General features: G+C 53.5%; 8 protein-coding genes across 8 annotated transcripts; 4 read left to right on the top strand and 4 right to left on the bottom strand.

The window, feature by feature from the left end:
- Positions 1-2155: 2155 nt before the first annotated feature.
- Positions 2156-3355, bottom strand: LSCM1_04526 (uncharacterized protein; the record flags this gene model as incomplete). The annotated part of the gene is made up of 1 exon (XM_067322030.1): positions 2156-3355. One exon carries the CDS (start codon positions 3353-3355, stop codon positions 2156-2158), a length of 1200 nt encoding a protein of 399 aa, XP_067177125.1.
- Positions 3356-10982: 7627 nt separating this feature from the next.
- LSCM1_04525 (uncharacterized protein) lies at positions 10983-12776 on the bottom strand (the record flags this gene model as incomplete). The annotated part of the gene is made up of 1 exon (XM_067322029.1): positions 10983-12776. The coding sequence occupies one exon, from the start codon at positions 12774-12776 to the stop codon at positions 10983-10985; it is 1794 nt and encodes a 597-aa protein (XP_067177124.1).
- A 490-nt stretch (positions 12777-13266) lies between these two features.
- LSCM1_04524 (uncharacterized protein) lies at positions 13267-13422 on the bottom strand (the record flags this gene model as incomplete). Its single annotated transcript, XM_067322028.1, has 1 exon — positions 13267-13422. One exon carries the CDS (start codon positions 13420-13422, stop codon positions 13267-13269), a length of 156 nt encoding a protein of 51 aa, XP_067177123.1.
- Positions 13423-14340: 918 nt separating this feature from the next.
- On the bottom strand, positions 14341-15705 carry LSCM1_04523 (uncharacterized protein; the record flags this gene model as incomplete). The annotated part of the gene is made up of 1 exon (XM_067322027.1): positions 14341-15705. One exon carries the CDS (start codon positions 15703-15705, stop codon positions 14341-14343), a length of 1365 nt encoding a protein of 454 aa, XP_067177122.1.
- Positions 15706-17197: 1492 nt separating this feature from the next.
- Positions 17198-17818, top strand: LSCM1_04522 (uncharacterized protein; the record flags this gene model as incomplete). Its single annotated transcript, XM_067322026.1, has 1 exon — positions 17198-17818. The coding sequence occupies one exon, from the start codon at positions 17198-17200 to the stop codon at positions 17816-17818; it is 621 nt and encodes a 206-aa protein (XP_067177121.1).
- A 322-nt stretch (positions 17819-18140) lies between these two features.
- Positions 18141-18695, top strand: LSCM1_04521 (uncharacterized protein; the record flags this gene model as incomplete). The annotated part of the gene is made up of 1 exon (XM_067322025.1): positions 18141-18695. The coding sequence occupies one exon, from the start codon at positions 18141-18143 to the stop codon at positions 18693-18695; it is 555 nt and encodes a 184-aa protein (XP_067177120.1).
- Positions 18696-19117: 422 nt separating this feature from the next.
- Positions 19118-20260, top strand: LSCM1_04520 (uncharacterized protein; the record flags this gene model as incomplete). Its single annotated transcript, XM_067322024.1, has 1 exon — positions 19118-20260. The coding sequence occupies one exon, from the start codon at positions 19118-19120 to the stop codon at positions 20258-20260; it is 1143 nt and encodes a 380-aa protein (XP_067177119.1).
- Positions 20261-20843: 583 nt separating this feature from the next.
- On the top strand, positions 20844-21962 carry LSCM1_04519 (uncharacterized protein; the record flags this gene model as incomplete). Its single annotated transcript, XM_067322023.1, has 1 exon — positions 20844-21962. The coding sequence occupies one exon, from the start codon at positions 20844-20846 to the stop codon at positions 21960-21962; it is 1119 nt and encodes a 372-aa protein (XP_067177118.1).
- Between the last annotated feature and the right edge of the window lie 2021 nt (positions 21963-23983).

Here is a 23983-nt window from a genome sequence, read left to right as displayed (position 1 = left end):
CGTACTTTCTCACGACACCGAGCCTAACAGTCATGCAGCCGGTAAACCGAGAGACTGGCTCAGTGTCATCATCTCTTTGTTTTCAACCTATTCACAACGCCATGAAACATGAATCGAGCCCTGCTGTACCCGCCGGCCTGCCGCTGGCCCACCGCGCCCCCGCGCCGCCAAGCTGCCGTAGGGGCACGCGCGGCTGCGGTGCCATCGGCTCCGCCACCCCAGCACGGCCTCCGCCTCCAGCTCCACGCACCGCCCGCCGTGCAGGCTCCCCCCTTCCCCAAATGCACACACCGCTAGGCAGAGCGAGGGCCGCGAGAGAGAAAATGAGAGAGAGACACAAGGTCGGGCCACGCTGGCACCCTGCACATCATGCGGGCGCTGCAAGCCTGCACAGCCCCTCGGCTCTCGCCAATGCTACGCCGTCCAGGGGCCCGACCGCCGACATGAGAGCAGCGACACATCGCGCCGGCATCCCTGCGTAACGGCTGCCTGTCCCTCTCAGCACCGGAGGCAGTCAGGCCTCTGCAGGGGGGGGGGCATGGAGGGGGAGGGAGGGCTGTGACGCTTGCTCTCCTCCCCCCCCCTACAGAGTGGGTACGAGAGTGCGAGGCTGCGCCCACAGGAGTGAAGGGGTCCCCTTCGTCAGCAGGGCCTCAAAAAGCCTCGGAAAGGCCAAAGAGATCAAGAGCCGGAGGCGCACAGAAGAAAATCACATGGCACGGAGGCAAGAGAGAGAGAGCTGCGAGAGAAGAGGAAAAGAGAGGGAGAAAAGGTGAAAGAACACAAAAAGACGCTGTTGTGGCGATTTGCTGGCGCGCGTGTTTGAGTGTGCTTCGTCTGTTGTGCGACAAAGCCAACGCTCACCGAAAACTGCGCACGGCGCTATCTTAGCTGTTACATGCGATTTCTCAACCGAGACACAAAACTAACATGAGGAATGCGGCACCCAATGAGAGCGCCCGGGAGAAAGGACAACGATGCGAAAAGGGCAAAAAAGCAGAACAGGGGTGAGGGAAAACGAAAACGAGAGAGAGGGGGGAAGGCGGCCAGAATTTGTGCATTCGCGCGTTTTCTCCTGCTGCGTTCGCTCCGCCACAAGTTAGTGAAAACGCACGCAGACAGAGACAGACGCACACGTTCTCCTGATGCGTTTTCGCCGTCAGCGTCCCGCCCCCTCCCCCTCCTTTTTTTCCTCTCTTTCCGCGCAACTCCATCAAGCGTTTGACTGTCGGTGTCTAACGGAAACGAGCGCACGAATGCTACTGCGTTGGAAGCAATGGCCAAAGGCACGGGCAATAAAACAAAAAATGGAGAAAAAGTGATGGGCAGCAGTTCGGCTCTCCGTCCGGCCCATCAACGAGAGCCGAGTACGCGAAGGAAACAGAGAGAAGAGAGACCGGGTGCGAGAGCCTGTGACGGGAGAGAATGAGACGAAAACAAAAGAGACATGAGAGGCTCCGCTTTGGAAGATTGGAAGCGAAGCAAAGCGACGAGAAAAAAGCCTTCAGACAAGCATGGGCGGAGGGGAGGGGGTGCACAAGAGGACCGTTTTTACTTTTGGGGGTGGAGGGGAAGAGGGGGGGAAGGGGATGGCAGGAACACAAACAGCGAACAAAGGCAATCGAAAAGAAAGCGAGTAAAACAGAATAGAGTAGCTTCATGGCGCACACATACACACACAGACACACGCACGCACGTACGACCCACGCGGGAAGCCACGAAAATGAAAAGAAAGGCACACACATACACTCGAGAGAGAGGGGATAAAGAAAGGAGGTGAACGCCCTACACCTCTCCAAAGCAAAAAAACGCATGCAAGCGAAAACGTGCACTTGCAACGCTCACGCTGAGAGGAGACAGAAGTTAAAAGTGGCCCTAAGGCCATTGGGCCCCAGCACAAAAGACAGCAGAAGCATCCCAGCAGGTATTCGAGCACGTCCACATCTGCACGCAGAGCGTCATGAAGGAAAGCAAGGGGAAAAAGGCGAGGCGCGGTGCAGAAGGAACGGAGAGCATAAGCAAAGAATCGAGAGGTGGTATACTACTCGAGAGAGAGTCCGATACAGCGAATGGCGCCATCACAGACCCCTCTACTCCAGCTGTCGATCGCAGGTGTGCCAGTCACGCGGTCATGAAGCCACGCTAGATCCGACCCTCAACCAGTTGTGAGAACGTTGAGCTCCACGCATGCACCCCGCTCGAGTCGGATGACTTGCCGACTGATGCGCTTACTCGCCAAAACATCGGCGACGCATGGAGAGGTGAAACGACGGAAGACATGCTCAAAGATGTCAGCCAACACCGACAGGGTCTTCTCCTGTGCACTGTACCCTCCCAGATGCGGCACGATAAAGTCTTCGACGAGGAGGGAGTTGCGCGGGTTTGCACGGAATACGCTAGGGGTGTTGTCTACAAGGAGAACCCGATCCATGGGGCGGCCGAGCAGACGAAGGTCCTTGGTGCAGCCCACGTCGCCTGTCCACCATAAGGGGTGGCGGTAGATGCAATGCTGCACAGCGCACACCGTGTCGATCATGCGAATTACATTCAGCGCGTACTCGCGCGTGCCGGCTGTCCACACAATCACTTCACACTTGCCTTTCAGCGTCTTCAGCAGCTGGGCCACACCAGGACGCTTGAAAACGGTGGTGTCACGGCTATGCACAAGCGTCTCATCGAGATCTAGCACAATAACGAGCTTTCCAACGTCCTGCGGACGCGGCGGTGGGATCAGGGTTGACGAGAGCGTCACTGGTGGCGAATAAGACAGGGTTGCGGCTTCGGTGCTCTCCGTACGCCTCGACTTCAGCAACGTATCACATACCGCACCCGTGTCAAGACGCGGGGCCGCGGGAAAAGCCGCGTCCTGTGCTGTATCTTTGCACTTACCCAACACAGGGACGGGCCCTGTCGCTATCAAAAGACCGCTAGGGTTCGCGCTTGCCGTTCGGATACCCTTGATCGGGTAGCGGTCCCTGCCTGCGTGCGAGTCGGTCCCCAAAAAGTCGCTGAGCGCTTCGTGAGCGAGCGTGGAGCGCTGACCAGGCCACATGAACTGCATCGGCGCCTTCGAGACGCCGCTGTGTGATCCAGCCTGAGTGCCATAGGCCGCCACAGTGGTGCGGAACCGTGAGGGGACAGCGTGCCCCACAGCTACACACGCCAGGTCGTTCTCTAAGCTCGACAAGGGCGATTCAGAGGCCATTAAAAGTTGGTCGCCTAGGGACTTGTAGCGGGCGCTGAGAAACGGTGTGGTTGCTTGCAGGCCACCGCGACAGCGGAGGTCGGAGGATGACGTGTTTGCATTCAGCTCCTTGGCATTCCTACGACGCTGTGAGGACGTAGAGAGACGCATCTCGGGGTGCAGCTGTCGATGGCGTGGAGGCGTCGTACGCGACGTTGAAATTAGCGAAAAGAAACGGCCACCTCCTGCACTGTGAGGGTGTTTCCTCCCTGGACTAGCAATCTTTGGGACTGGAGAGAATAGCCGCCAAGGAGCAGCGGGAAACCAGCCGTGCCTCTTGGTTTGACCTTGACGAGTTCCTTCTCTCACCCTTAACGGCAGATGAAGGTACGTGGTGTTCACCTGTGCGTTCAATGATGCGGGTCTGAGTGGCAATCAAAGGGGCGCAGTGGATGCAGATGACACGCCTGTGAAGGAAGCACGAGCGGGGCGGTAACGGCGAAAAAACAAGAAGCAGAGCACGCGCGCGAAAGAGGGTAAGAAGGGAAGGAGAGGTCAAAGCAGAGACGAAAAAAACGGAGGGTATCAGCGGTAGACTTGAAAAAAAAACAGAAAAGGCAAATTTTATCGACTTCGCAGTTTTGTACAATCAATGTGACTCTTCGATTTCCTCTTTTATATCGCAATCAACAGAGCGCAGCTGAATGGGGCGGAGCACACGGCAAATGCGTTCGGAGAGCGAACGAGATGATGGAGAAGAATTCTGCGGAGAAGAGGAGGAGAGAGATGATCTACTTTTTGGCGCACCTATTCCGCCATAGCGCAGATGAGTTACATTTCACTCCGTCCCCCGGGGGCCTCCTCTGGCCTCCCGCTGGCCCACCGCGCCCCCGCGCCGCCAAGCTGCCGTAGGGGCACGCGCGGCAGCGGTGCCATCGGCTCCGCCACCCCAGCACGGCCTCCGCCTCCAGCTCCACGCACCGCCCGCCGTGCAGGCTCCCCCCTTCCCCAAATGCACACACCGCTAGGCAGAGCGAGGGCCGCGAGAGAGAAAATGAGAGAGAGACACAAGGTCGGGCCACGCTGGCACCCTGCACATCATGCGGGCGCTGCAAGCCTGCACAGCCCCTCGGCTCTCGCCAATGCTACGCCGTCCAGGGGCCCGACCGCCGACATGAGAGCAGCGACACATCGCGCCGGCATCCCTGCGTAACGGCTGCCTGTCCCTCTCAGCACCGGAGGCAGTCAGGCCTCTGCAGGGGGGGGGCATGGAGGGGGAGGGAGGGCTGTGACGCTTGCTCTCCTCCCCCCCTACAGAGTGGGTACGAGAGTGTGAGGCTGCGCGTACAGGGAGACTCCCTTCATCAGCAAGGGGAAGAGAGGCAAGAGCATCCAAGTGAAGATAATTCGTCGATGTTGCAAAGTTTCCGATAGGTAAGAACCTGCATGGGGGGAGCAACGGGAAAGAAAGGGGGGATGGCAACCGCCGCCATGGTGAACCTTCGAAACAGCTAACGAGAGGCAACCTCAAAGGATGTGACAGAGGCCAACAGAAGCACGCGCGCACGCGGCAGCGAAAGGGATACTGCCATCGCCGGACTATCAAGACAGCAGAGCCACGAATTACATATTGCGGAGTTCGGGAAGGAAAAGCGGGAACGGAAAGGTAGAGAAAGAGGGGGAGCACAGGAAAGTGGGAATGAAAGAGGAGCTGTCGGTGAGATGTAAGCTAAGAGAGACGGTGCTAAAGCGAAGAGCGCTTGTGCATGCGTGAGCTTAGCAGATACAAAATTGGAGGCACATACAAGGGGAGAAGAGCGGTATCAAGAGCCCATACGCGCCACAAAAAAAAAGCAAAGCGAGATACTAGCACTGAAGCAGAGCTACACGGTACAGGGCGCACCGGAGTCCTTGGTTTAAGGATAGACGCTGATGGAGCTGCTCCAATGGGACTCTGTCATAGCGAGAGGAGGAGAGTACGCGTGTATGGACCCCAATGCGCGTTTCTGGTGCTGCCAGCGAAAACGGGTGTAAAGACACACCTGCCTGCCCCTTTTCTCCCTCCTTCGCTCAAGTACCGGCAATCATGTAGCCACCGGCCACTGAAGATGTCGGAGGACTGAGCAATGAGGAGAAACAGCAACAGAAAAAGGAAGAGGCGCCACGCGGAGATACACACAATGGCAAAGCATCCCAGTCGGTAAAGGGAAGAAGAGTCCAGAGAGACACGGAGACAGAAGAGAGAAAAAGGGGGGGAAGTGTTGTTCGCCCTCTTTGCCCCCACCCTTGGCTTCATGTTGGAATATGCGCTCTTTCCGCCGTACTTCCTCCCCCCTTCCGTTGCCCCTTTGCTTGCACGACACGGCCGCCTGAAGAGAAGAAAAACGCCCCTCTCTGTGTTGGGGTGGCCAACGGCGTCACTCCGTTCCCTTTCACTTCGGGCACCTGGACGTTTTCCCTTCCATGTAAACGTCTATCCTCTTTCTTTTGACTGAGGAAGGCACTGCGGGGCCCTCTTCACAGCACAGTACCTCAGACATTCTCTGTCGTTGTGCTAAACGATTCATTACGAGTGACGGCTAAACAAGCAGCGAAAAAGAAGCTTTGCACGTCTCCTGTAAGTAAGCGTGCGTGCGTGTGTTTGTGTGCCTGTGTGTGCGGGACCCCCGCTCCTGCTGTGTCCATTTCCCATTCGAAACAACGCGCCACAGTGACATCGAATATGAACGAAGAGACGAGACAGACAGCGAAGCGCCGAATGAGCTGACACAAACGTAGCCTGCGGCGTTGCTTCGAGCCGCATTCGCCGATGTACACGCTAGGCAGGTCCTCAACCACTGCCCCATTCCCAGGAGTAAAAACCGCTCTGCAGCATCTCTTTCCTCCTGTTTTTGATCGCAGATAAGCCCAAATATCTGGTCAGAGCTTTACAAGGTGCCCGCGTCTGAGCGCCCCGGCGAGCGAGAACATTCCGATGCGCTCTAGCTGATGCTGAATTATCTTCAGATTTTTTGTGCCATGTCCTCTCCTCCTCTCACTACTTACAACGGCACCCCACGTTATCCCTTTGGCATAACAGCCCCTTATGGCTACGTGGCACCTCCGTGTACGAGCAGCCTCACACTCTCGTACCCACTCTGTAAGGGGGGGAGGAGAGCAAGCGTCACAGCCCTCCCTCCCCCTCCATGCCCCCCCTGCCAACGCCTGACTGCCTCCGGTGCTGAGAGGGACAGGCAGCCGTTACGCAGGGATGCCGGCGCGATGTGTCGCTGCTCTCATGTCGGCGGTCGGGCCCCTGGACGGCGTAGCATTGGCGAGAGCCGAGGGGCTGTGCAGGCTTGCAGCGCCCGCATGATGTGCAGGGTGCCAGCGTGGCCCGACCTTGTGTCTCTCTCTCATTTTCTCTCTCGCGGCCCTCGCTCTGCCTAGCGGTGTGTGCATTTGGGGAAGGGGGGAGCCTGCACGGCGGGCGGTGCGTGGAGCTGGAGGCGGAGGCCGTGCTGGGGTGGCGGAGCCGATGGCACTGCAGCCGCGCGTGCCCCTACGGCAGCTTGGCGGCGCGGGGGCGCGGTGGGCCAGCGGCAGGCCGGGGGTACAGCAGGGTCGGATTCTCTCGTCTGGGTGTAATAAACACGTCGGACGCAAGAAAAAGGTGCACCTACGGTAACCGAGCATCCACACAAGACAGGAAGGAAACGATAAGAGAGAGTACACGAGGCCTTCACAAAGTTGACAATGCTCAGCGTACTGAAACTCAACTGCAAAACAGTATCAGATGCACGTTCAGCCGTTCACGGCTTCCACGAAGCCCCGCCCTGCGCCACTTTCACATGAGGGAGAGAACCTTCGCGTCACACGTGGGGCGATGGGGCAGCGACAAGCAGTGCACAATGGAGGAGAAAAAAGCGCATGTTGACCTACGATGAAGCCAAACAGGAAAAGAGAAAAATGGAAGTCGTGTAACGTATTGGGGGAAGCAAGAGAGGAAAAAAAAGGCGATCTAAATGCTGTCGCGTGCAAGCGGAGGTGAGAGAAATCAGCAGCATCCAGCACAACTCGGCCCGGCGACACACTCGCAAACAAACGGGAAAAATGCACAAGGAGAAGGGAAATGAAAAGTTTCGCGAGCCGAAGAAAACAAAAGTGTACGAGAGGGCAGCAGTGGAAAATTAGCGGCGGGAGGTTTGCGCCTGAAAAGAGGGGGAGGAAAGGCACGGAGGACACAACTCGCAAGCAGCACGTTCGCCTACAGAAAACGATGCCAAAAGTGAAAACAGGAGGGCTGCACACTCACATCTTATCGCATGATGCTAAGAAAAAAGCTGCAGCGTGCGGCGCCGTGCCATTGTGCATCGTCACCCTGCCGTCTCCCTCGCGGGGCGTTTCCTGCTACGTGCTGAATCCAAACACCTCGAATGTAAAAAGGTGGTGCGTGCTAAAGTGCACAATGACCTCGGGAGACACTTGTGGCAGTTCGAACTGCTTCACAAAATTCCAACGCGGATTTGCAGTTCCTTCCGCGGTACTCGTCGTGAAGTAGCGGTTATCCTGATCGAATAGGAGAGAGAACTTGCAAAAGGAGTGTCGGCATAATTGCGGTGGGAGACCGCCAGCGCCAACGATGCGCAGACAGAATCTGATGCTACTTCCCACCAGGTTCATTGGATCATCCCGCACCGTAACAGCTTCGCTCAGAGGGAACAGCTCCACATCTAAAGTAGCAGGAGTCATCTGGCCGTTCTCACCTAGTAGTCCAAGGCGGTACGCCTTCTTCTCACCGCGGAGAACGCTCCGCAGCGAAAGGGCGCAACGGCCCTTGTAAAAGAGAAATGAGGCTTCGTTGTCCAGGGACCAAATCATGCGCTTCTCGGCAGCCTCGACTCGACGTCGAAGTGCAATGTTACCCAGCTGAATATGCTGTAGTGTACTTCGCAGACGCTGCGCAGCGGCATCCTGTCTGCGGGCGGTGTGAACAGCAAGAGACAGCGCGTCCCGCTCTTCCTGCAGTCCCGCCACTTCTACCTCCTTGACGTCCCGAGCCGCCGCTAGTCCTTCCAGCTCCTTTTCTAATCGTGTCACAGTCGCCTTCAGCTCCTTGAGCTCCAGCCTCTTGAACGCACTATTCACCTTCGCCTTATTTGTGATGGCCATCGCGTTGGTGGCGTAGTCGAGCGTGGAGATGGACTCCGTGAGGTTGAACGCCGTCGGTGAAACCGTCGCCAGCATCCACGTCTTGCTGTTCCCGCCAAAGCTCTCCGACAGCAGCCGTGTCAGCTTCGACTCGCGCAGCGAGATGAAGGCGTCGCTGCTCTTGCGCTCGCTGAACGAGTTCAGCGCGCGCCCCAGCATCAGCAGCGAGTGGTTGATCTTTTTCGCCTCCTCAAAGTGCTGCCCGCTCGACTCTGTCTTCGTTTGCCGCTCGCTCCCCGCAAGGTCCACAAGCGACACAACGCATTCCAGGTCTTTCTTCTCTACAGATGCGAACTCCTGCGACAGCGTGATCTGCATTAACGCGTGCGACCGCGAGCTCGTCTCGTTCATCCTAGTCTCAGCCGTCTGCCGATTCGCGTTGCCCTTCCGCAGCAGCTCCATCATACGCTCAGCACTCAGCACCTGGTGCACGCTGGCGCCACGCACATACACGCGTCGGCTCGGGTCCTCGTGAATCTCTAGCGACTCCGGCTCCTGCCCGCGCTGCCGCGGTGCAAGCAGGTCGCGCACCTTCTCCATGTACACCTCAATCATCGACAGCGACACCTTGATCGTCAGGTCAACGTCCTCGTCCACCATCCGCTGCGCCTCATCAAACAGGCACCGCACAAGCCGCGGCGCTACACCCGCGCGCTCCTCGCTCCCCATGTCCCCAAGGAGACTATACGTCTTTCCGCTCCCCGTCTGCCCGTACGCAAACAGGCAGACGTTGAAGCCCTTGTATGCCTCCTCCAGCATCGGCCGCCCGATCGTCTCGAACACCTCGGCCTGGTCGCCGCTGAATACATGGTCAAACTTGTACGCGCGCTTCCCCCTTTGCTCGTCGTCCACGACAACACCGCCGCCCTCGACGCAGCGTACTACAATTTTGGTCCCCTGCCGGTCACCTTTTCCTACAGCCCGAATGCGGAGAGAGACCTGCACTCGAGAATGTCCATCGTCAGACATGGTTCCGCTATACAGAATTCCCCTTGCGCCTTGGGGGGGGGGGCGGGATGCAGCGCTGACTGTCGGGTTGTTTTTATGCTAGCGTTAGTGCACGCGTGTCACCTTCTAGGCTCTTCTTCTGTTGGTTAGATCGCTCACGAGAGGCCCACAGAAGGAGCAAGAGCCATGCCAGCCGCGCGCACAATAAACTGTGATCACCGCGGGGGTTGGAAAACTGAGAGATTGGGCGGGAGGAACGGTACACGCCTACGCTCCAAGGGTCGCTCAAGTCGTGCCCATACACCGGAGTCGCCAGACGAAGAAAACGTCGCGAAGTTGATGGTGGTAGCTCTCTTCTCGTAATTACTGACGGCGTTAGTCACCAGTAGCTTTGGCTGATGTGCGTGGTGAGGAGCGTGGATGCTAGGGTGCAGCGGCAAGATGCACGGTTCCTTTGGATGACGCGGGCCCGGGCCTTGAAAACCACCCGAACGAAGAGCGAAAAAGAGCCGCCTGTGCCTACCGCAGCAGGAGTTGAAAAGGGAAAAGCACTAGCGTGGTGCCGTCAAAGGTCAACACCCTGTTGGCGAGAGAGGAGTGAGGGAAAATGCAAGACAAAGAAGCAGCTGATAAAAGATAAAGACCCGGTGCCTCTATTCCACCGGCTCGACTGTGCTGCTGGAGCGGCGGCAAACGTCCGGAACCGGGGGCCAACTTCACGAATGGTGCGCCTGTAGGCTAGAGACGTGAGAGGGAATGGGGCGAAACTAGCATTATGCGGGCAGATGTGCATCAGTAGGGGATGAGCAGTCTCATTGGCATATCAACGGAAGAGAGGGGATACGAGCAAGTCAATAGTCAGCTAATCGAAGTGAGAAGGAGCCACATATATGCACGGCACCGGTGGAAGCCTGTCTCCGCTAGGGAGTGTGGTTGTCGTACCGAAAGACATGTACACAGGGTGAGACTCGCATATGGTGCCAGGGAAAAGGGCAAGGAAGAGAGCAACACGCCTTTCGAAACTAGAGCCTAGAAAAAGACAGCATGGCACTTCCTGGTGTGTTGGGTTTGCCGCGCCCACGCACTACCTGGATGGAGTACGACAATGAGGAGAGCATGGCACACTTGACGAAAAAAAAAGGAAGAAGCCCATCATACCCTTGAGGTTTGCTTCCTTTTTCATCTTTCAGATTGACGTCGTATCCAGATGTGATACTCACGGTTTTCCGAATGGAACGCGCAGCAGGCAACGAACGTCTAGAAACAAGAGCCGCAACCATACGAGGAACTAAGCGTGGCGCTATGTTCGGCCGCCATCAACCAAGACGACAGCGAGGGTAACAGCGATAAGTCAGCACGTATTGCAAGGAGGTAAAGAAATTGGACGAGAAAAAAGAAAACACAGGAACGCTATGTCTGTGGGGGAAGAGGGGGGGTGTTGCGAGCAAGCAGACAGGGAAACAACATACAGAGGCTTAGCAATGATCTCTCAGCTAGGCACAGCAGTCGGCTTCCATTCACATGTACACATTGGTTCGCAAGAGGCGCGTTCCAACGGCACTGTAGGCCCAACGAAGTGCAACGGCTGCACGCGAGTTCTTTTGCACACATGCACAGAAAGGCGGCTCCGCATGGAAATGCTACAGAAAAATTTTGCAGACTAGTAAGCAGGCTCTTTTTTATTTGCAGGCCCCTCCGCCTCCACATCATCCCTCCCCATCGAATCCCCCACAGCTCTTGAAATTCCCTCCACCTGAAGATATAGCACATCTGCTGAAAAAAAACGCTGAAGTTCGTCGGTCATTGGACCAAAAATGTAGACCTGCTTGAAATTGAACTTAGGGTTACCACCGTTTGGGGAGACTATAGGGGTGGCAACTCGACTGCCTGCCTGCCCTTCAAACCAAACTGACACGCGCACTCCACCAGTGGCGAAGTCGGGCAAGTGATGCAGTTCAACAAGCTCAACCACCACCATCACCTCATTGGCCTCGGTGAGCTGCACATGAAGGTTGCATTGAAGCAACGGAGGAGGTCCCACAAGATCATAAAGTGGCACGACCAGAGTGTTTACTTCGTAAGAGCCCAGAGGAATGGAAGACAGTGACGTCTTGCAGGTGCCACAAAAGCACACAAGCGGTGCGCCTCCTCCCTCCAGGCCGGCACCAGCAAGCTTTGATACCATTGCTGACACAAGAGCATCGCGCTCGGTAAGCGCATCCTTTAGCTCTACTTCAATCTGCATATCGTTTAGCGCCAGCAGCTCCCGATTGAGTACCTCGATCTCCGCCCTCAACTCGGCCGCCTGAGTCAGGTACCTGTCAAACAAAACCCTTTCACGGGCAACCGATTCATCAAGGTACTCGCGCAGCTTTAGGAGGTCTCGGTACTCCAAGTCTCTTGAGCTTTTGTTCACCTTCGCCTTATTTGTGATGGCCATCGCGTTGGTGGCGTAGTCGAGCGTGGAGATGGACTCCGTGAGGTTGAACGCCGTCGGTGAAACCGTCGCCAGCATCCACGTCTTGCTGTTCCCGCCAAAGCTCTCCGACAGCAGCCGTGTCAGCTTCGACTCGCGCAGCGAGATGAAGGCGTCGCTGCTCTTGCGCTCGCTGAACGAGTTCAGCGCGCGCCCCAGCATCAGCAGCGAGTGGTTGATCTTTTTCGCCTCCTCAAAGTGCTGCCCGCTCGACTCTGTCTTCGTTTGCCGCTCGCTCCCCGCAAGGTCCACAAGCGACACAACGCATTCCAGGTCTTTCTTCTCTACAGATGCGAACTCCTGCGACAGCGTGATCTGCATTAACGCGTGCGACCGCGAGCTCGTCTCGTTCATCCTAGTCTCAGCCGTCTGCCGATTCGCGTTGCCCTTCCGCAGCAGCTCCATCATACGCTCAGCACTCAGCACCTGGTGCACGCTGGCGCCACGCACATACACGCGTCGGCTCGGGTCCTCGTGAATCTCTAGCGACTCCGGCTCCTGCCCGCGCTGCCGCGGTGCAAGCAGGTCGCGCACCTTCTCCATGTACACCTCAATCATCGACAGCGACACCTTGATCGTCAGGTCAACGTCCTCGTCCACCATCCGCTGCGCCTCATCAAACAGGCACCGCACAAGCCGCGGCGCTACACCCGCGCGCTCCTCGCTCCCCATGTCCCCAAGGAGACTATACGTCTTTCCGCTCCCCGTCTGCCCGTACGCAAACAGGCAGACGTTGAAGCCCTTGTATGCCTCCTCCAGCATCGGCCGCCCGATCGTCTCGAACACCTCGGCCTGGTCGCCGCTGAATACATGGTCAAACTTGTACGCGCGCTTCCCCCTTTGCTCGTCGTCCACGACAACACCGCCGCCCTCGACGCAGCGTACTACAATTTTTCCATTGTTTTGATCGGCTTTCACCAAGGGCCGAATACGAGCAGAAACTTGCACGCGCGATGAAGTATCCGCCGTCGCGTTCATCTCTAGGTGCGGGCACTCCAGCTTCACGATAGAATTGGTATGTTGGCTTCAGGTCTGTTTCTCCCATAGTAAGTTGAAGCGAAAGGGAACTTTTAACATCAGGACTGTTGCACACTTGAAAGTACCATGATAGAGAAGTAGTAGAGATAAAGTAGATAATGAAGAGAAGTAGCGATCGTCATCTGAATTGATAGTATCTGTCCACGATACCGGTCGAAGACGAAATGAGGATGTCGACAAGGGGGATGGCAAGCGTGCAGTGAGAAACATCAGCACCTCTTCCCCTTACTCGCGACGCCGCTGCTCTCATCTTTTCAAGCCCAAGCGGGAAAGATGCAGCTCTGCTACGATATGCGAATATCGTAAGAATACTCAGTGAGCAGAAAGCTGTGGAGTCATACTTTAGAGTTTGGCTTAATTTCAAAACGCGTCACTCACATGAGCTAAAAAAAAAATAATGGTGAGTTTGTTCCTCCAGCTGCAAAACCTCTTAATAGTTGAGCTTAGTGCGGCGCCAGTGACGACGCTTCTCATTCCACTTTATGCGGTTGCCAGTACGCAGACGGATCCAGTAAGGTACCGGCCTGTTCTGGTTCATCTTCTTCGCATACTTCTTCTTCACCGCGAGAGGCTTGAAGCGACCCATTTTGACGAGCTTCTAGGAACTGCAAGTGCCAAGTCAAAGGAATTAGGGTTCAGTGAATATAAATGTAAGTTTTGCCAAGTTCCGTTTTGTGAACGAAAATGTCCGTGTGAATGCAAAGACAAACAGCGAGAGGTGCAGAGAGAGTCAGCAAGTGGAAAAGAGCGACACATGGAGGAAATGCTGCACCGTCAGTGTGCAGCATCATCAATGCGCGCAGAAAAAAAGTCGCTTCAGCAACTGTCCCATGCACAAGGTTCTATCGCCTCATTCAGCGGAATGCGCAAAACTGTGAGCAAGCAGCAGTTCTCAGGTTTCCAGAACCCCTGCTGTCGTTGAAGGAAGCCTTCTAACTCGGTAAGATGCTGGCCAAGGATCAATCCGTCTCGATCACACCGGGCAGCTCTGAAGCAAACTTACTCGTTAAATTGTCGTGTAATGAGTTCTGTCGCAGCTCGGTATCGTGCAAATACCATTTTTAGCTCAGAGAGGATAAAAGGAAGGCAGCCAATCAAAGCAAAGAACACTAAAATGAAAAAAATTCAGCAGATAATTCCTCATGAGCTTTTCTAGTCATGAAAAGAGAACGTGTCACTGATCAGACCGTTTTGGCCGCTCCCTGGCATACATCTACTGAAATCAAGGCAGAAAATAGGCGAGTGGCAATTAAACGAGTAGCGACACCTAACGCACCCCTCAACACCTTGCGGCTCTTATGGAAAACTCTTTTGCCTCATGATGGCAAGGGATGGCAGCTAAGGAGGTACTGATTTGTTTTTGTCACCGAAGAAAAGGGGATGTGAATGCACTGAAAGCAACGCAGGGGCCTCACACTTAGCTACCCCTAAATAGTGAGAAGAAAACGCGTGAAAGTCACAGAGTTCGAAGAAGCGCACTCGATGCAAACGTGGTGCCTCCTGACTAGGAGTCATGCGGATTCTCATAATTGATGAAAAAAGACTCAATGAGCTGCTTCAGAAAGTAGATGTCAAGGGTGCCGCACATCTCCCGGACGCTGTGCATACTAATCATAGGATTGCCAATATCAGCTGTTTTGATGCCAGACAGAGACGATAGAATAGGCCCAATAGTGGTTCCGCAGGGAGAGTCGTTGCGCACTACGAACTCTTGGATAGGCACGCCAGCCTTCCTCGCCATACTCTTCACAACGGCTGCTGTCAATCCATTGGTTGCGTAACGAGCATTTGCATTGTACTTAATAACAGGCCCTTTATGAAGAGCTGGTCGGTGAGCACTTTCATGCTTCTCAATGTAATTGGGATGGCATCCATGTGCCCCATCCACAGAGAGAAGAAATGAATTTGCGACCAACGTTGCCCGAAGCGTTTTGCTGCTCACGATGTGCTCAATAATGTCAGGAACAAGTGAGCCTGCAGCACCCTGAGATGAGTTGGAACCACACTCTTCGTGATCGAACAGGCACACCATGCGCACCATTGTATCATTCTCCAACAACTCAGCGTCGACAAGCGCCTTTACAGCGCAGTAGCACGAGATAAGATTGTCCAGGCGTCCAGAGAAAATAAACTCGTCATGAATTCCGCCAATCACAGCTGGCTGCGTGTCAATCACACTCAAATCAAAATCCACAATGTCTTCCGGACTGCATTCGGCAACACTGGCGAGTGCCTTCATCAAAGAGATACAGTGATTCGAAGTCGAGTCATCCTTATCATCGCATTCCGCAATCGTCGCTGCCAGTTGCGTGCAGATGACAGGAATCAAATGCGACTCCCTGTTGGGTGCAAACCCTTCACGCTCCTTTGCAGAGGTCAAGTGTATCGCGAGGTTAGGAATGCGCATGATCGGCTTGTCGATTTTGACGAGCTTCTGTTGCAGGTGGTCGCAGGAAAGGATGACGCGACCGGCAACTGCCAAATCACGATCAAACCACGAGTGCCATAGACCGCCACCATAGCACTGCACCGCAACGCGCTGGTAGTCAGCAGCGGTCGACCTCGTGCGTGGCTTCAAAAGAAAATTAGGGGAATCTGTGTGCGCGCCAACAATTTTCAACCCATTTGCTGGGTCATATTTTCCCCCTACTGCAAAGGCGACAATGCTCGTTCCGTTGCGTGTCAAGTAGTACTTCCCACCAGGAGAAATTTCTGGCCAATGCGTTCCCTCATCGAGCTGTGTGTACCCAGCTTCATTCAATATTTCCGCGACCGTTCGCACAGCGTGAAAAGGAGTGACAGCTTGATTCATGAAGTTCACAAAGTCTTTGGCCATCTTCACGACACCCTCGGATAAGATTGTCGACATTTTCCAGAACAAAGGGAAGAAAACCGCAGAATAAAAAATCTTTCGAGCGACAGACGTCTACTGCACAGCGAAAAGAGGGCAAAACAAGCAGCACAAGGAGGGAATGAAGTTAATCAGAGATGTGAAGAAGGGCAAAAGAGAAAAGAATATTAGCTATGTCAACATCTGCAAGTAACTGAAGAAGTCAGGTCTCTCCAGTGCTCGCGCTTATCTGCCTGCGACGATAAGTTCGTGTTTACACCGCGCCCAGGTAACCAGCAGAGCAGAATGCCTTCGTGAGAGCGTGGCAACATCCATTTGCAGTGGCAAGGGTGGCACACAGTACGGTGGTAAAACGCTGCTCCTCCGATAGCGTACATTCTCATGAGTTAAGCACGAGGCATCGTCGTTGTCCTGGGCAAGAAGTAACACCTATGAAGCCTCAAAAGCAATTTACTGCTTCGTAAAGAAGAGCAGCCGGTTGTTAAATTTTAGTCGGTGAGACACATAATCTGAACAAGACAAAAGCGGCGTCGATTCAAAACGCAAGCGCTTTTAAGGTATTCAGCTTCCAGCAACAAAGATTCATGTCCCCAGAGTACAGAGCAATAGAGCAGGTTCATAGGAAGCCGGAGGAGAGGCGGTGCTTGTTAAAGCAATCAACATACCAAGCACCTTCCCAACCTTATGAAAAAGAGCGCAACAAAGGTGTCCGCTTGAAACTTTCCATGCTAATATCCATCAGTGGCAACGTTGAGAAACGTTTTTCTTCAAAGGCATTTCTCTCGCCCCCCCCCCCCAAGAGTGACAGCCGGCCGTACGGAGAACAATCTGTTGTCGCAATTTACCACTATTTTTTGTATCAAGTGATTGTACACATAGCCTTTTTCCACTTGTTTTTTTTAAACGCAATGATCATTGCAACAAAAACTGCGGGATTTTCCTGGAAATTCCAGCTACAGACCGAGTTAGAAGCAATGCCCATTCTTGTCTTATTGAGAGGCTTCGCGAAGACAAAAATCAAGACCTGAATTGTCATGGTGGTCGCCTCTTTTTTCTCATGCCACTCCAGATCGGCCTACTGTCTACCAGCATCATTCTGTACCCCCCCCCCCTTGAGAGATGAAAGAGGGGTAGGGGGGCTAGTGTTGCTCTTCTCGGAATCTATAAATTGCTCGAGAGCAACGAAATGTGTGTCCAGGTTCGAAGCGAAGAGGATCGTCACCCTTCAGCTGAGTTTCATGTTTCTTTCTTCAAAAAAGAAGACGCGGACTGCTACCACTGCTATAATGTGCTGCACAACTATCGCCTTACCGCACTGGACAGCAGGGTGGTGAAAACAAGGAAACTGACCGGCACTGATGCTGGTCTGTGAGGGGGAAAGCAGCTAGCGAACTTCGCCTTAGTCTGGCGATCGCTCTTCTTTGTACCATGATGTTTTTACCCTCCATCGTTTTGTCACCCTTTCAATGCCTGATTTTTTTTCTTCCCCACCAGAGCACTAAAATCGACAATGCGCTCTCTTTTCCGCCCATCCCTGATAGTATTAGGGTCCGTCTTTGCAATTCCCCTAAAGCAAAAGAAAATTGACGAGGTTGTCCGCGTTGATCACGCGGGTGAGGTGGCCGCCGTTCGTATTGCGAGGCACCAGCTTGACTTTATGTCCCCACTAGACGATGCGTTTCCTATCACACAAGAAATTCTGGACGAGGAAATAGTTCACCGCCGAGTGATGAGTGAGCTGGCTGTGGAACATGGTGTGCGCACCACTTCGTTAGATCCCCTTTTTAAGGTTGGAGCGTTTCTCTTGGGCGCTGGGACGGCGGTGCTAGGAAAGGAGGCGATGATGTGCTGCCACGCAGCTGTGGAAGCCACCATTTTCGATCACTACAATGACCAACTCCGCGAGCTCGAAGTGCTTGAGGATCAATGCTCGGAATTGCAAGAGTCCGAGGCAGAGAAGAAGGCCTGGGCAGATTTGAAAAACTACATTGTGAAGTTCCGAGATGAAGAGAAGCGTCATCAGGAGCTAGGTGAGCAAAACGGCGCTGATCAAGCTCCTGCCTACCCGCTTCTCTACAACGGAATTCGACTAGCCTGCATTGTTGGTGTTGCGTGTGCTAAGCGTTTCTGATGGGTGGGTAGGATGCTTTCGCATCTTGAATAGAGCAGTCGCATTCCAACGACGTCGAGGAAATGCCGTTGCAAGTATCTCTGGCTGACAACGTAAGATAGACATGCACCACAAATATAAGGCTCTTTTTTACTCGCCAACGAGGAGATGAAGAATAATAAAGGCGCAATGATCACCGACGGTTCTAAAACTGGTCAAAAAGATGCTCGTGCTCTCATCAGCACTTCGTATGCACGCCACTCTTCTGAGCAACTCTTCATTTACCTTCTCCACCCAAAATATAAAGAATTCCATACCAAGTTCTTTTCTCACTTTGCCAGCAATGGAGCTTTCACAACATGTGGCGGAGGCAATCGCGAAATTCACCGATGATTTGGTGAGCGTTGATCGCAAGTGCGATGAAGAAGCTAATGCCTTGCGCCTCGAGTACCGAAGCAAAATGGAGCCTCTCCTGGACGAACGCCGTGAACTTCTAAAGGGGGTCAGCAACTTCTGGTCTGGCGTACTCTCATCTCCTGAGGCCCCGATCTCGGCACTGCTCAATGGCACCATTGATCCCAAAATTATTCGCGCTGTGGCTGACTTTGAGGTGGTGACGCGAGTCAGCGAGGAGACGCTTTACAGGAAGATCATCTTCGTTTTTCGCCATAACATGTTTGTGGAGGAGGGTGAGGTCTCACGAGAGATCGACGCTGACATGAAGACAACGTCTTTGCATCCACTCAAGTGGAAGTCGGGCACTGAACGCGCGCGCACTGACTCGTTTTTTGCCTTCTTCACGGATGACTTTTCTTCCGATGTGGAGGCGGTAAGCGATGTTGTGGAGGCTCTCGATATCATTCATCAAAACCCGTTCCTTGCGATTGAGGCGGAGTAAGAAGTAATGCGGCAATAATCATCAGGGGCGATGCGGTGAAGCTATGGAAAGTTTTAGAGAACAACAATCAGACGAGAGGCAGACTCAGGTATCTGGGCCTCGATGCGGAGAGACAGGGTGAAGCGTGAAGGAACGCCACTGAAAGCGCGTAGTGGACAAGAATTGGGGAAGCAATGTAGTCGACAGCCATTCACGAGTGGGCGGGGATGCATCAGTCTCTTCGATCACCTTGCTTTCATTGCCAACTATGCCCTTTAGCCGCAGCACGCAAACCCCTGCATACAACGTCTCTTTTACTAGATCTTTCTCTCGGCACTTCTGACAGAGGAGAACGAGCGAGGAAAGTGAAATACCTGCTAGGACGAGTAGAGGTGCTCTTACCTTTCTAGTATCTTTTGCCTACCAAACCCCTAATAGACAGGATGAGTCTTCACCAACCTTCACGCGGCATACAGGAGCTGCTTTACACACTTGGCACATCGCTGGAAAGGTTCAAAAGCATCGATGGCTTACAGCACCTTGTGAAGACTGGCAAACTCTCCCTTTTGTCGCTATTAGGGCTCTTCGAGCGCACCAAGGATGAAGTATATGAAAGACGTGCTACAGCTCTCAGCGAAACCCGCCGCTGCTTACTGCAGCTAGTCAGCGACCTTGAAGAAGTGGCTGACTCGAGCGACAAGTTGGCGCGGAAGATCAATCGCCTGATAGACACGCTCGAGCACTTTCATCGCTGTTGTGACATGGAAATCGATGATCGCATCGGTTCAGAAGATCCGAACGTTCAGCAACTGAGACAAGATTTTCGGCAGATTCGCGAAGCGAACAGCCAGCTGAAAAGCTCTCTTGAAGACTTCAGTGCCTCAAGAGTGACCTGCACGGATATGACACGCAGTGCCATCACGGAGATCGAGAAGGTGAGCGCAGAAACGGCGAGTGATGTCGCAGCCGCGCTGGCGGACTTCGATGACCAGTGTCGCCGCGTGCAGATGAAAGAGAATGAGGTGGCACACGTCATGTCTCGCGCGACTTCGAGGGAAGACCCGGCTGTGCACTTTGCAGAGTTTAGCTACGTTAAGGAATTGGAGTTGCTGGACTCCTTAGACCGCAAGTACATCGATTCACTCGGAAATGCCATGAAGGCAACACACTTCACCCTTGAGCAGCCGTCTATGACCGGCTGGGTATCGTCTAACGTCTTCTTCGCGCAGCTGGGTCACCTTTTAGGCGATATATCGGCAAGTGGAAAAACGATCGCAGTGTGCCTGCTCTCCATCAAAAACGCACAGAAAGTTTCCCATCAATTGACAGAGGAAAAACAAAGAATCTTACAGGAGCAGAGGACATCTCCGGACGCTCCTGACGTGGGTACGTCCACTGCGACGAAGCTGCTTGCTGAAGGCCCAAGTGCCGTAACAGGAGCTTCATCTGTACACCTGCACAGGGACGACCCTTCGCTGCCATTTCCTCTGGCCGACACATCGCGAGCGCAGCTACCTGCCCGGGAAGGCTCGCCGCCTGAAGGACCAACGCGCAGATTTTCGAATCTTGACGATCTGTTTAACTGATAGCGATCTGCCGGGTCGCGCTACGACTTTGCCGGGTTTATCATGCATGAAGTTGTGTCCAGCCTCTCTGTTCTCTCTGAGTGTTTTATTATGTTATCATCCTGCCGGTACATGCTTGCTTTTCATCGCTTGCACGAAAAGGGAGAAGAATACTCTCCTTATTTTCATTATCTATGGCTGTGAGTGGTGCAACTGCTGTCACATGCCGTGAAACTCGCTGGGTGACTGCTCATACACTTCTATTTGTGTCCTGCAGAGTATGCTTTTGAAACACGAGATCCTTAAAGGGTTTGCCGGAATGTTGGTTGAGACGCATGTACTGCTGCCGTTTTCCCGTTTTTTGCATGAGCCAAAGCAGTAGGAGCTGAAACCATATACCTGACCCACCTAAGACGCTCCGGTCGTCGCTTATTCAGAAGGCATAACTGTGCTGCTTTTGATTGTTCGTCACTGGCACAAATTTCGCTTTCTTTTCTCCCCTTTCTCCTGAAAGAAAACAACAACAACTGCAGAGCTGACCGTAGTGCTCATCACTACAACCGGTATTACAAAGCTCGACCGTAATAGCCATCTTTTAATACCGATGAAGAATCGACCTACTCTCGCGCTGGATACAGCAGTGGTGGAAAAATTTCAGCAGGACTCGAAATCCTATCAAATCAACAGTAACAACTCTCTACAGTTCCGCGCCTTTCTCTTCAATGAGGCTGGTATGTACACGAAAGACGGCAGAGAGCTTCCGAGCACCGTGAAAAAGGATGACATCGACTACTCGACGAAGCGCAATGTCGGCGCCGGAGCGAGTGGCGATGTCTTTTTCGCGCGCCTCAAAACGGGTGCTTCGATTGCTTTGAAGCGGATTCCCATCTCGTCCAAGGCGCATCGAGACGAGGTGGACCGTGAGTTGCAGGTTTTCATGGCCCGCGGTGACTCTCCATATGTAATGAACAACTACGGTGCCTTTTGGGATGCCGAGGATGACTCGATTGTAATCCCGATGGAGTGGATGCCGTACACAGTGAAGGACCTCGGGTTGTTCTGGGGCGGGCTCAACGAGCCGCTCTTGAAGGCAGTTTTCTTCCAGGTGGTATCTGGCCTGGTTTATCTGCATGATGTGAAGCGAGTGCTACACCGGGATCTGAAGCCGAGCAACTTGCTTATCAGCGAAAGCGGCTATGTGAAGATTGCTGACTTTGGTGTCTCAAAGCTGATTCAAACACTTGCAGTTTCGTCAACATATGTTGGCACTATGTGCTTCATGGCCCCCGAAAGGCTGGAGCAAGGCATGTACGGTTTTAGTAGCGATGTCTGGTCACTGGGGCTCACCATGATTGGTGCGGTCACCGGCAAGAATCCGTGGGCTCCGCCAGAAGAAATGAACCTTTACCAGCTACTCGGGAAAATGGCCAACGGAAGCACGCCATCGCTTCCGAAGTCTGGCACATTTTCTGATGACGCGAACGACTTTGTGCAGCAGTGCCTCAAGCGTGATCCGGACGCCAGGCCAACATGCGCGGAGTTGCTTCAGCACCGGTTCTTCGCTGGGGTGACCACGGAAAGTGCTGTCGCGATGGTCAAGATGGCGGTGGAGCAGATGACCCGCCTCATCAATAACAATGCACAGAAGGAAAAGGAAGTAGCTCGATCACAGGAGTCTTTGGAAAAGGATGTAAAGGCACAGCTCGATAAAATGGTCTCGTAGTGACGGAAAGGGTTGCGACCTTTTCGAAACTCTGCTTTGTTCGGCTTTCCCTCATACAATGAAAAGCGATGTGCCTCGCTTTTATTGAATCCTGACTGCTCTTTCTCTTCACCTGTTTCTTTTTTCTTTTGTCGTTCTCTGCCATGCATGCACTCGTCCTACTCCCAGGTCGTGTCTAGTCTGCGATTTGTAACTGCTTTCTTTTTCCTTTGTGCTAAGTGCCGCTGTGGCAATGCCACGTACAACGCAGCAGATTCACACAGGCATGACATACACTCTCTGGCACCTGTGTGGCTACATGAAGTGCGCCTCTTTCTAGGTGCGATCACTCATCCCCTCCCTGTTATGTCTCGCGCCCTTTACACACTCCACTGCGTGCCCATGTGAAGATTCCTGGAAAACGTTTTCTTCGCGGAGGCTGTTCTTGTTTTCTCCTTCCTACTTTGCTTGTTAGTATTGGTGCGTCAGCTCCACCTCTCCCTTTCCTTTCTCCCTCTGTACCCTTTCTATACCCTTGTGCCCGTGGGAGGAAACAGAAGAAGTGTGCATGTGTGTGTATGCGCTTGTTGTTACAACATGAGGGTGCGTTGGTTCTCCTTCACACGTGTGTGCTTTTTCTTGCTTTGGCTCTCCCCCTTTCTCCGTGTGTATGGCAATTGTTCACACACGTACCCTTCGAGGTGATACACGCGCGCCTCCTTTTCCTTTTTTTCTGGTCGCTGAAACACACAAACGCATGCGCACAAAGAGGAGCGGCGCGGTGTCGAGTGCCACGTCCGGCGCTTCTGTCAAGGGGCTTTGTAGGCGTAATGCATGCAATCATTCTCGGCGCGTTTGCCCGTGCCCCTCTTTCGGCTTCTCCCCCACTTCTCCACCGGCTTTGTGCTCTTGGCAGATTATGTTGCTGCCTCCGTGCTTATCACAGCACATATCAAACGAACGGTGGAGGCCTGGACGAAAGTAAGTTCAGGTGGGGCATTTTATGGTGGGTATAGCATCGGCAGCACCGGCAAAAAAGCAACCTGACACTCATACCTACGACCTCGATTTGTGTTACAGTGTCATGCGAATGCACAAGAACATGACCGCCTTACTCTCCTCCCATTTTTATTTTTTGTTTACTTAGGGTGTCGGTGCAGCGAATGCGCGGCGAATACTTGCTGAGCTGTTGGTTTTGACCAGCGTATTCTCTGCCGCCTTCCCTTTTTTCCTTCCCCGGTCGGATGTATGTATCGCTAACCTTTATCTTCATTTCTTCTGCTTTGCCTTTCTCCGTATCTTTCATGTCCCTCCCTCAGCTCCCTTTCTCGTTGCTCTTTTCTCCTTTCTTTCCCTGGATGAGGGAAAAAGGGTGAACATGGCCCTCGCTTTCACTTAGTGGAACAATTTTTTTTCTTCCGGTCTCTCTCTTCTTCAGTTTCCTCCTCCCATCTTTCGCTACAACTCCGCACAAATATATATATATATATAATAGACATATGTTTTTTCCCCTTTTCTCTCTTGGTTTGTGATACGTTTGTGTGTACGCCTCTCTCTCGGTGCCTCTTCACCTCTCCCTTCAACTTTCGAGTATCTGTTCTTTTTTTTTCCGTCTCTCTAACGTGGTTGCCGTCGCGCTTTGGTGTGTGTGTGTGTTTATGCCTGTGTGCTTTTCACCTAATTTCACTCTTATTTGACTCTGAATAGCTCAGAAAGGAAGAGAAGAACTAAGAGGCAACATGCACACACTCACTCCCACATAGACGCTGTGAGCCCGTCTCCTCTCCATCCTACCCCACTCCCTGCGCACCACTCTGCTTCCGACCCTTCATTGTGAGTTGTCGGCCGCAAGCGTGTGAGGGGAGGAGTGAATGCGGGTCCACATCCTGTATCTCGAGGAACCCTTTTTTTTCCGTCGAAGGTTCTCTTTTTCCGACCAACATGCTTCTGGACCCGATAAAGGGGTGAAAGTGATCTGAGCGTAATAGTCTCTGTCACAATGCTTTCCTCTCTCGAGCACTGCCCGCACTCGCGGTCCTGCG

The sequence above is a fragment of the Leishmania martiniquensis genome, chromosome 29, assembly GCF_017916325.1.
Source record: "Leishmania martiniquensis isolate LSCM1 chromosome 29, whole genome shotgun sequence".
Lineage (NCBI taxonomy): Eukaryota > Euglenozoa > Kinetoplastea > Trypanosomatida > Trypanosomatidae > Leishmania > Leishmania martiniquensis.
Note: the sequence above shows the minus strand (reverse complement) of the source record. Positions and strands in the feature narration are given on the sequence as shown.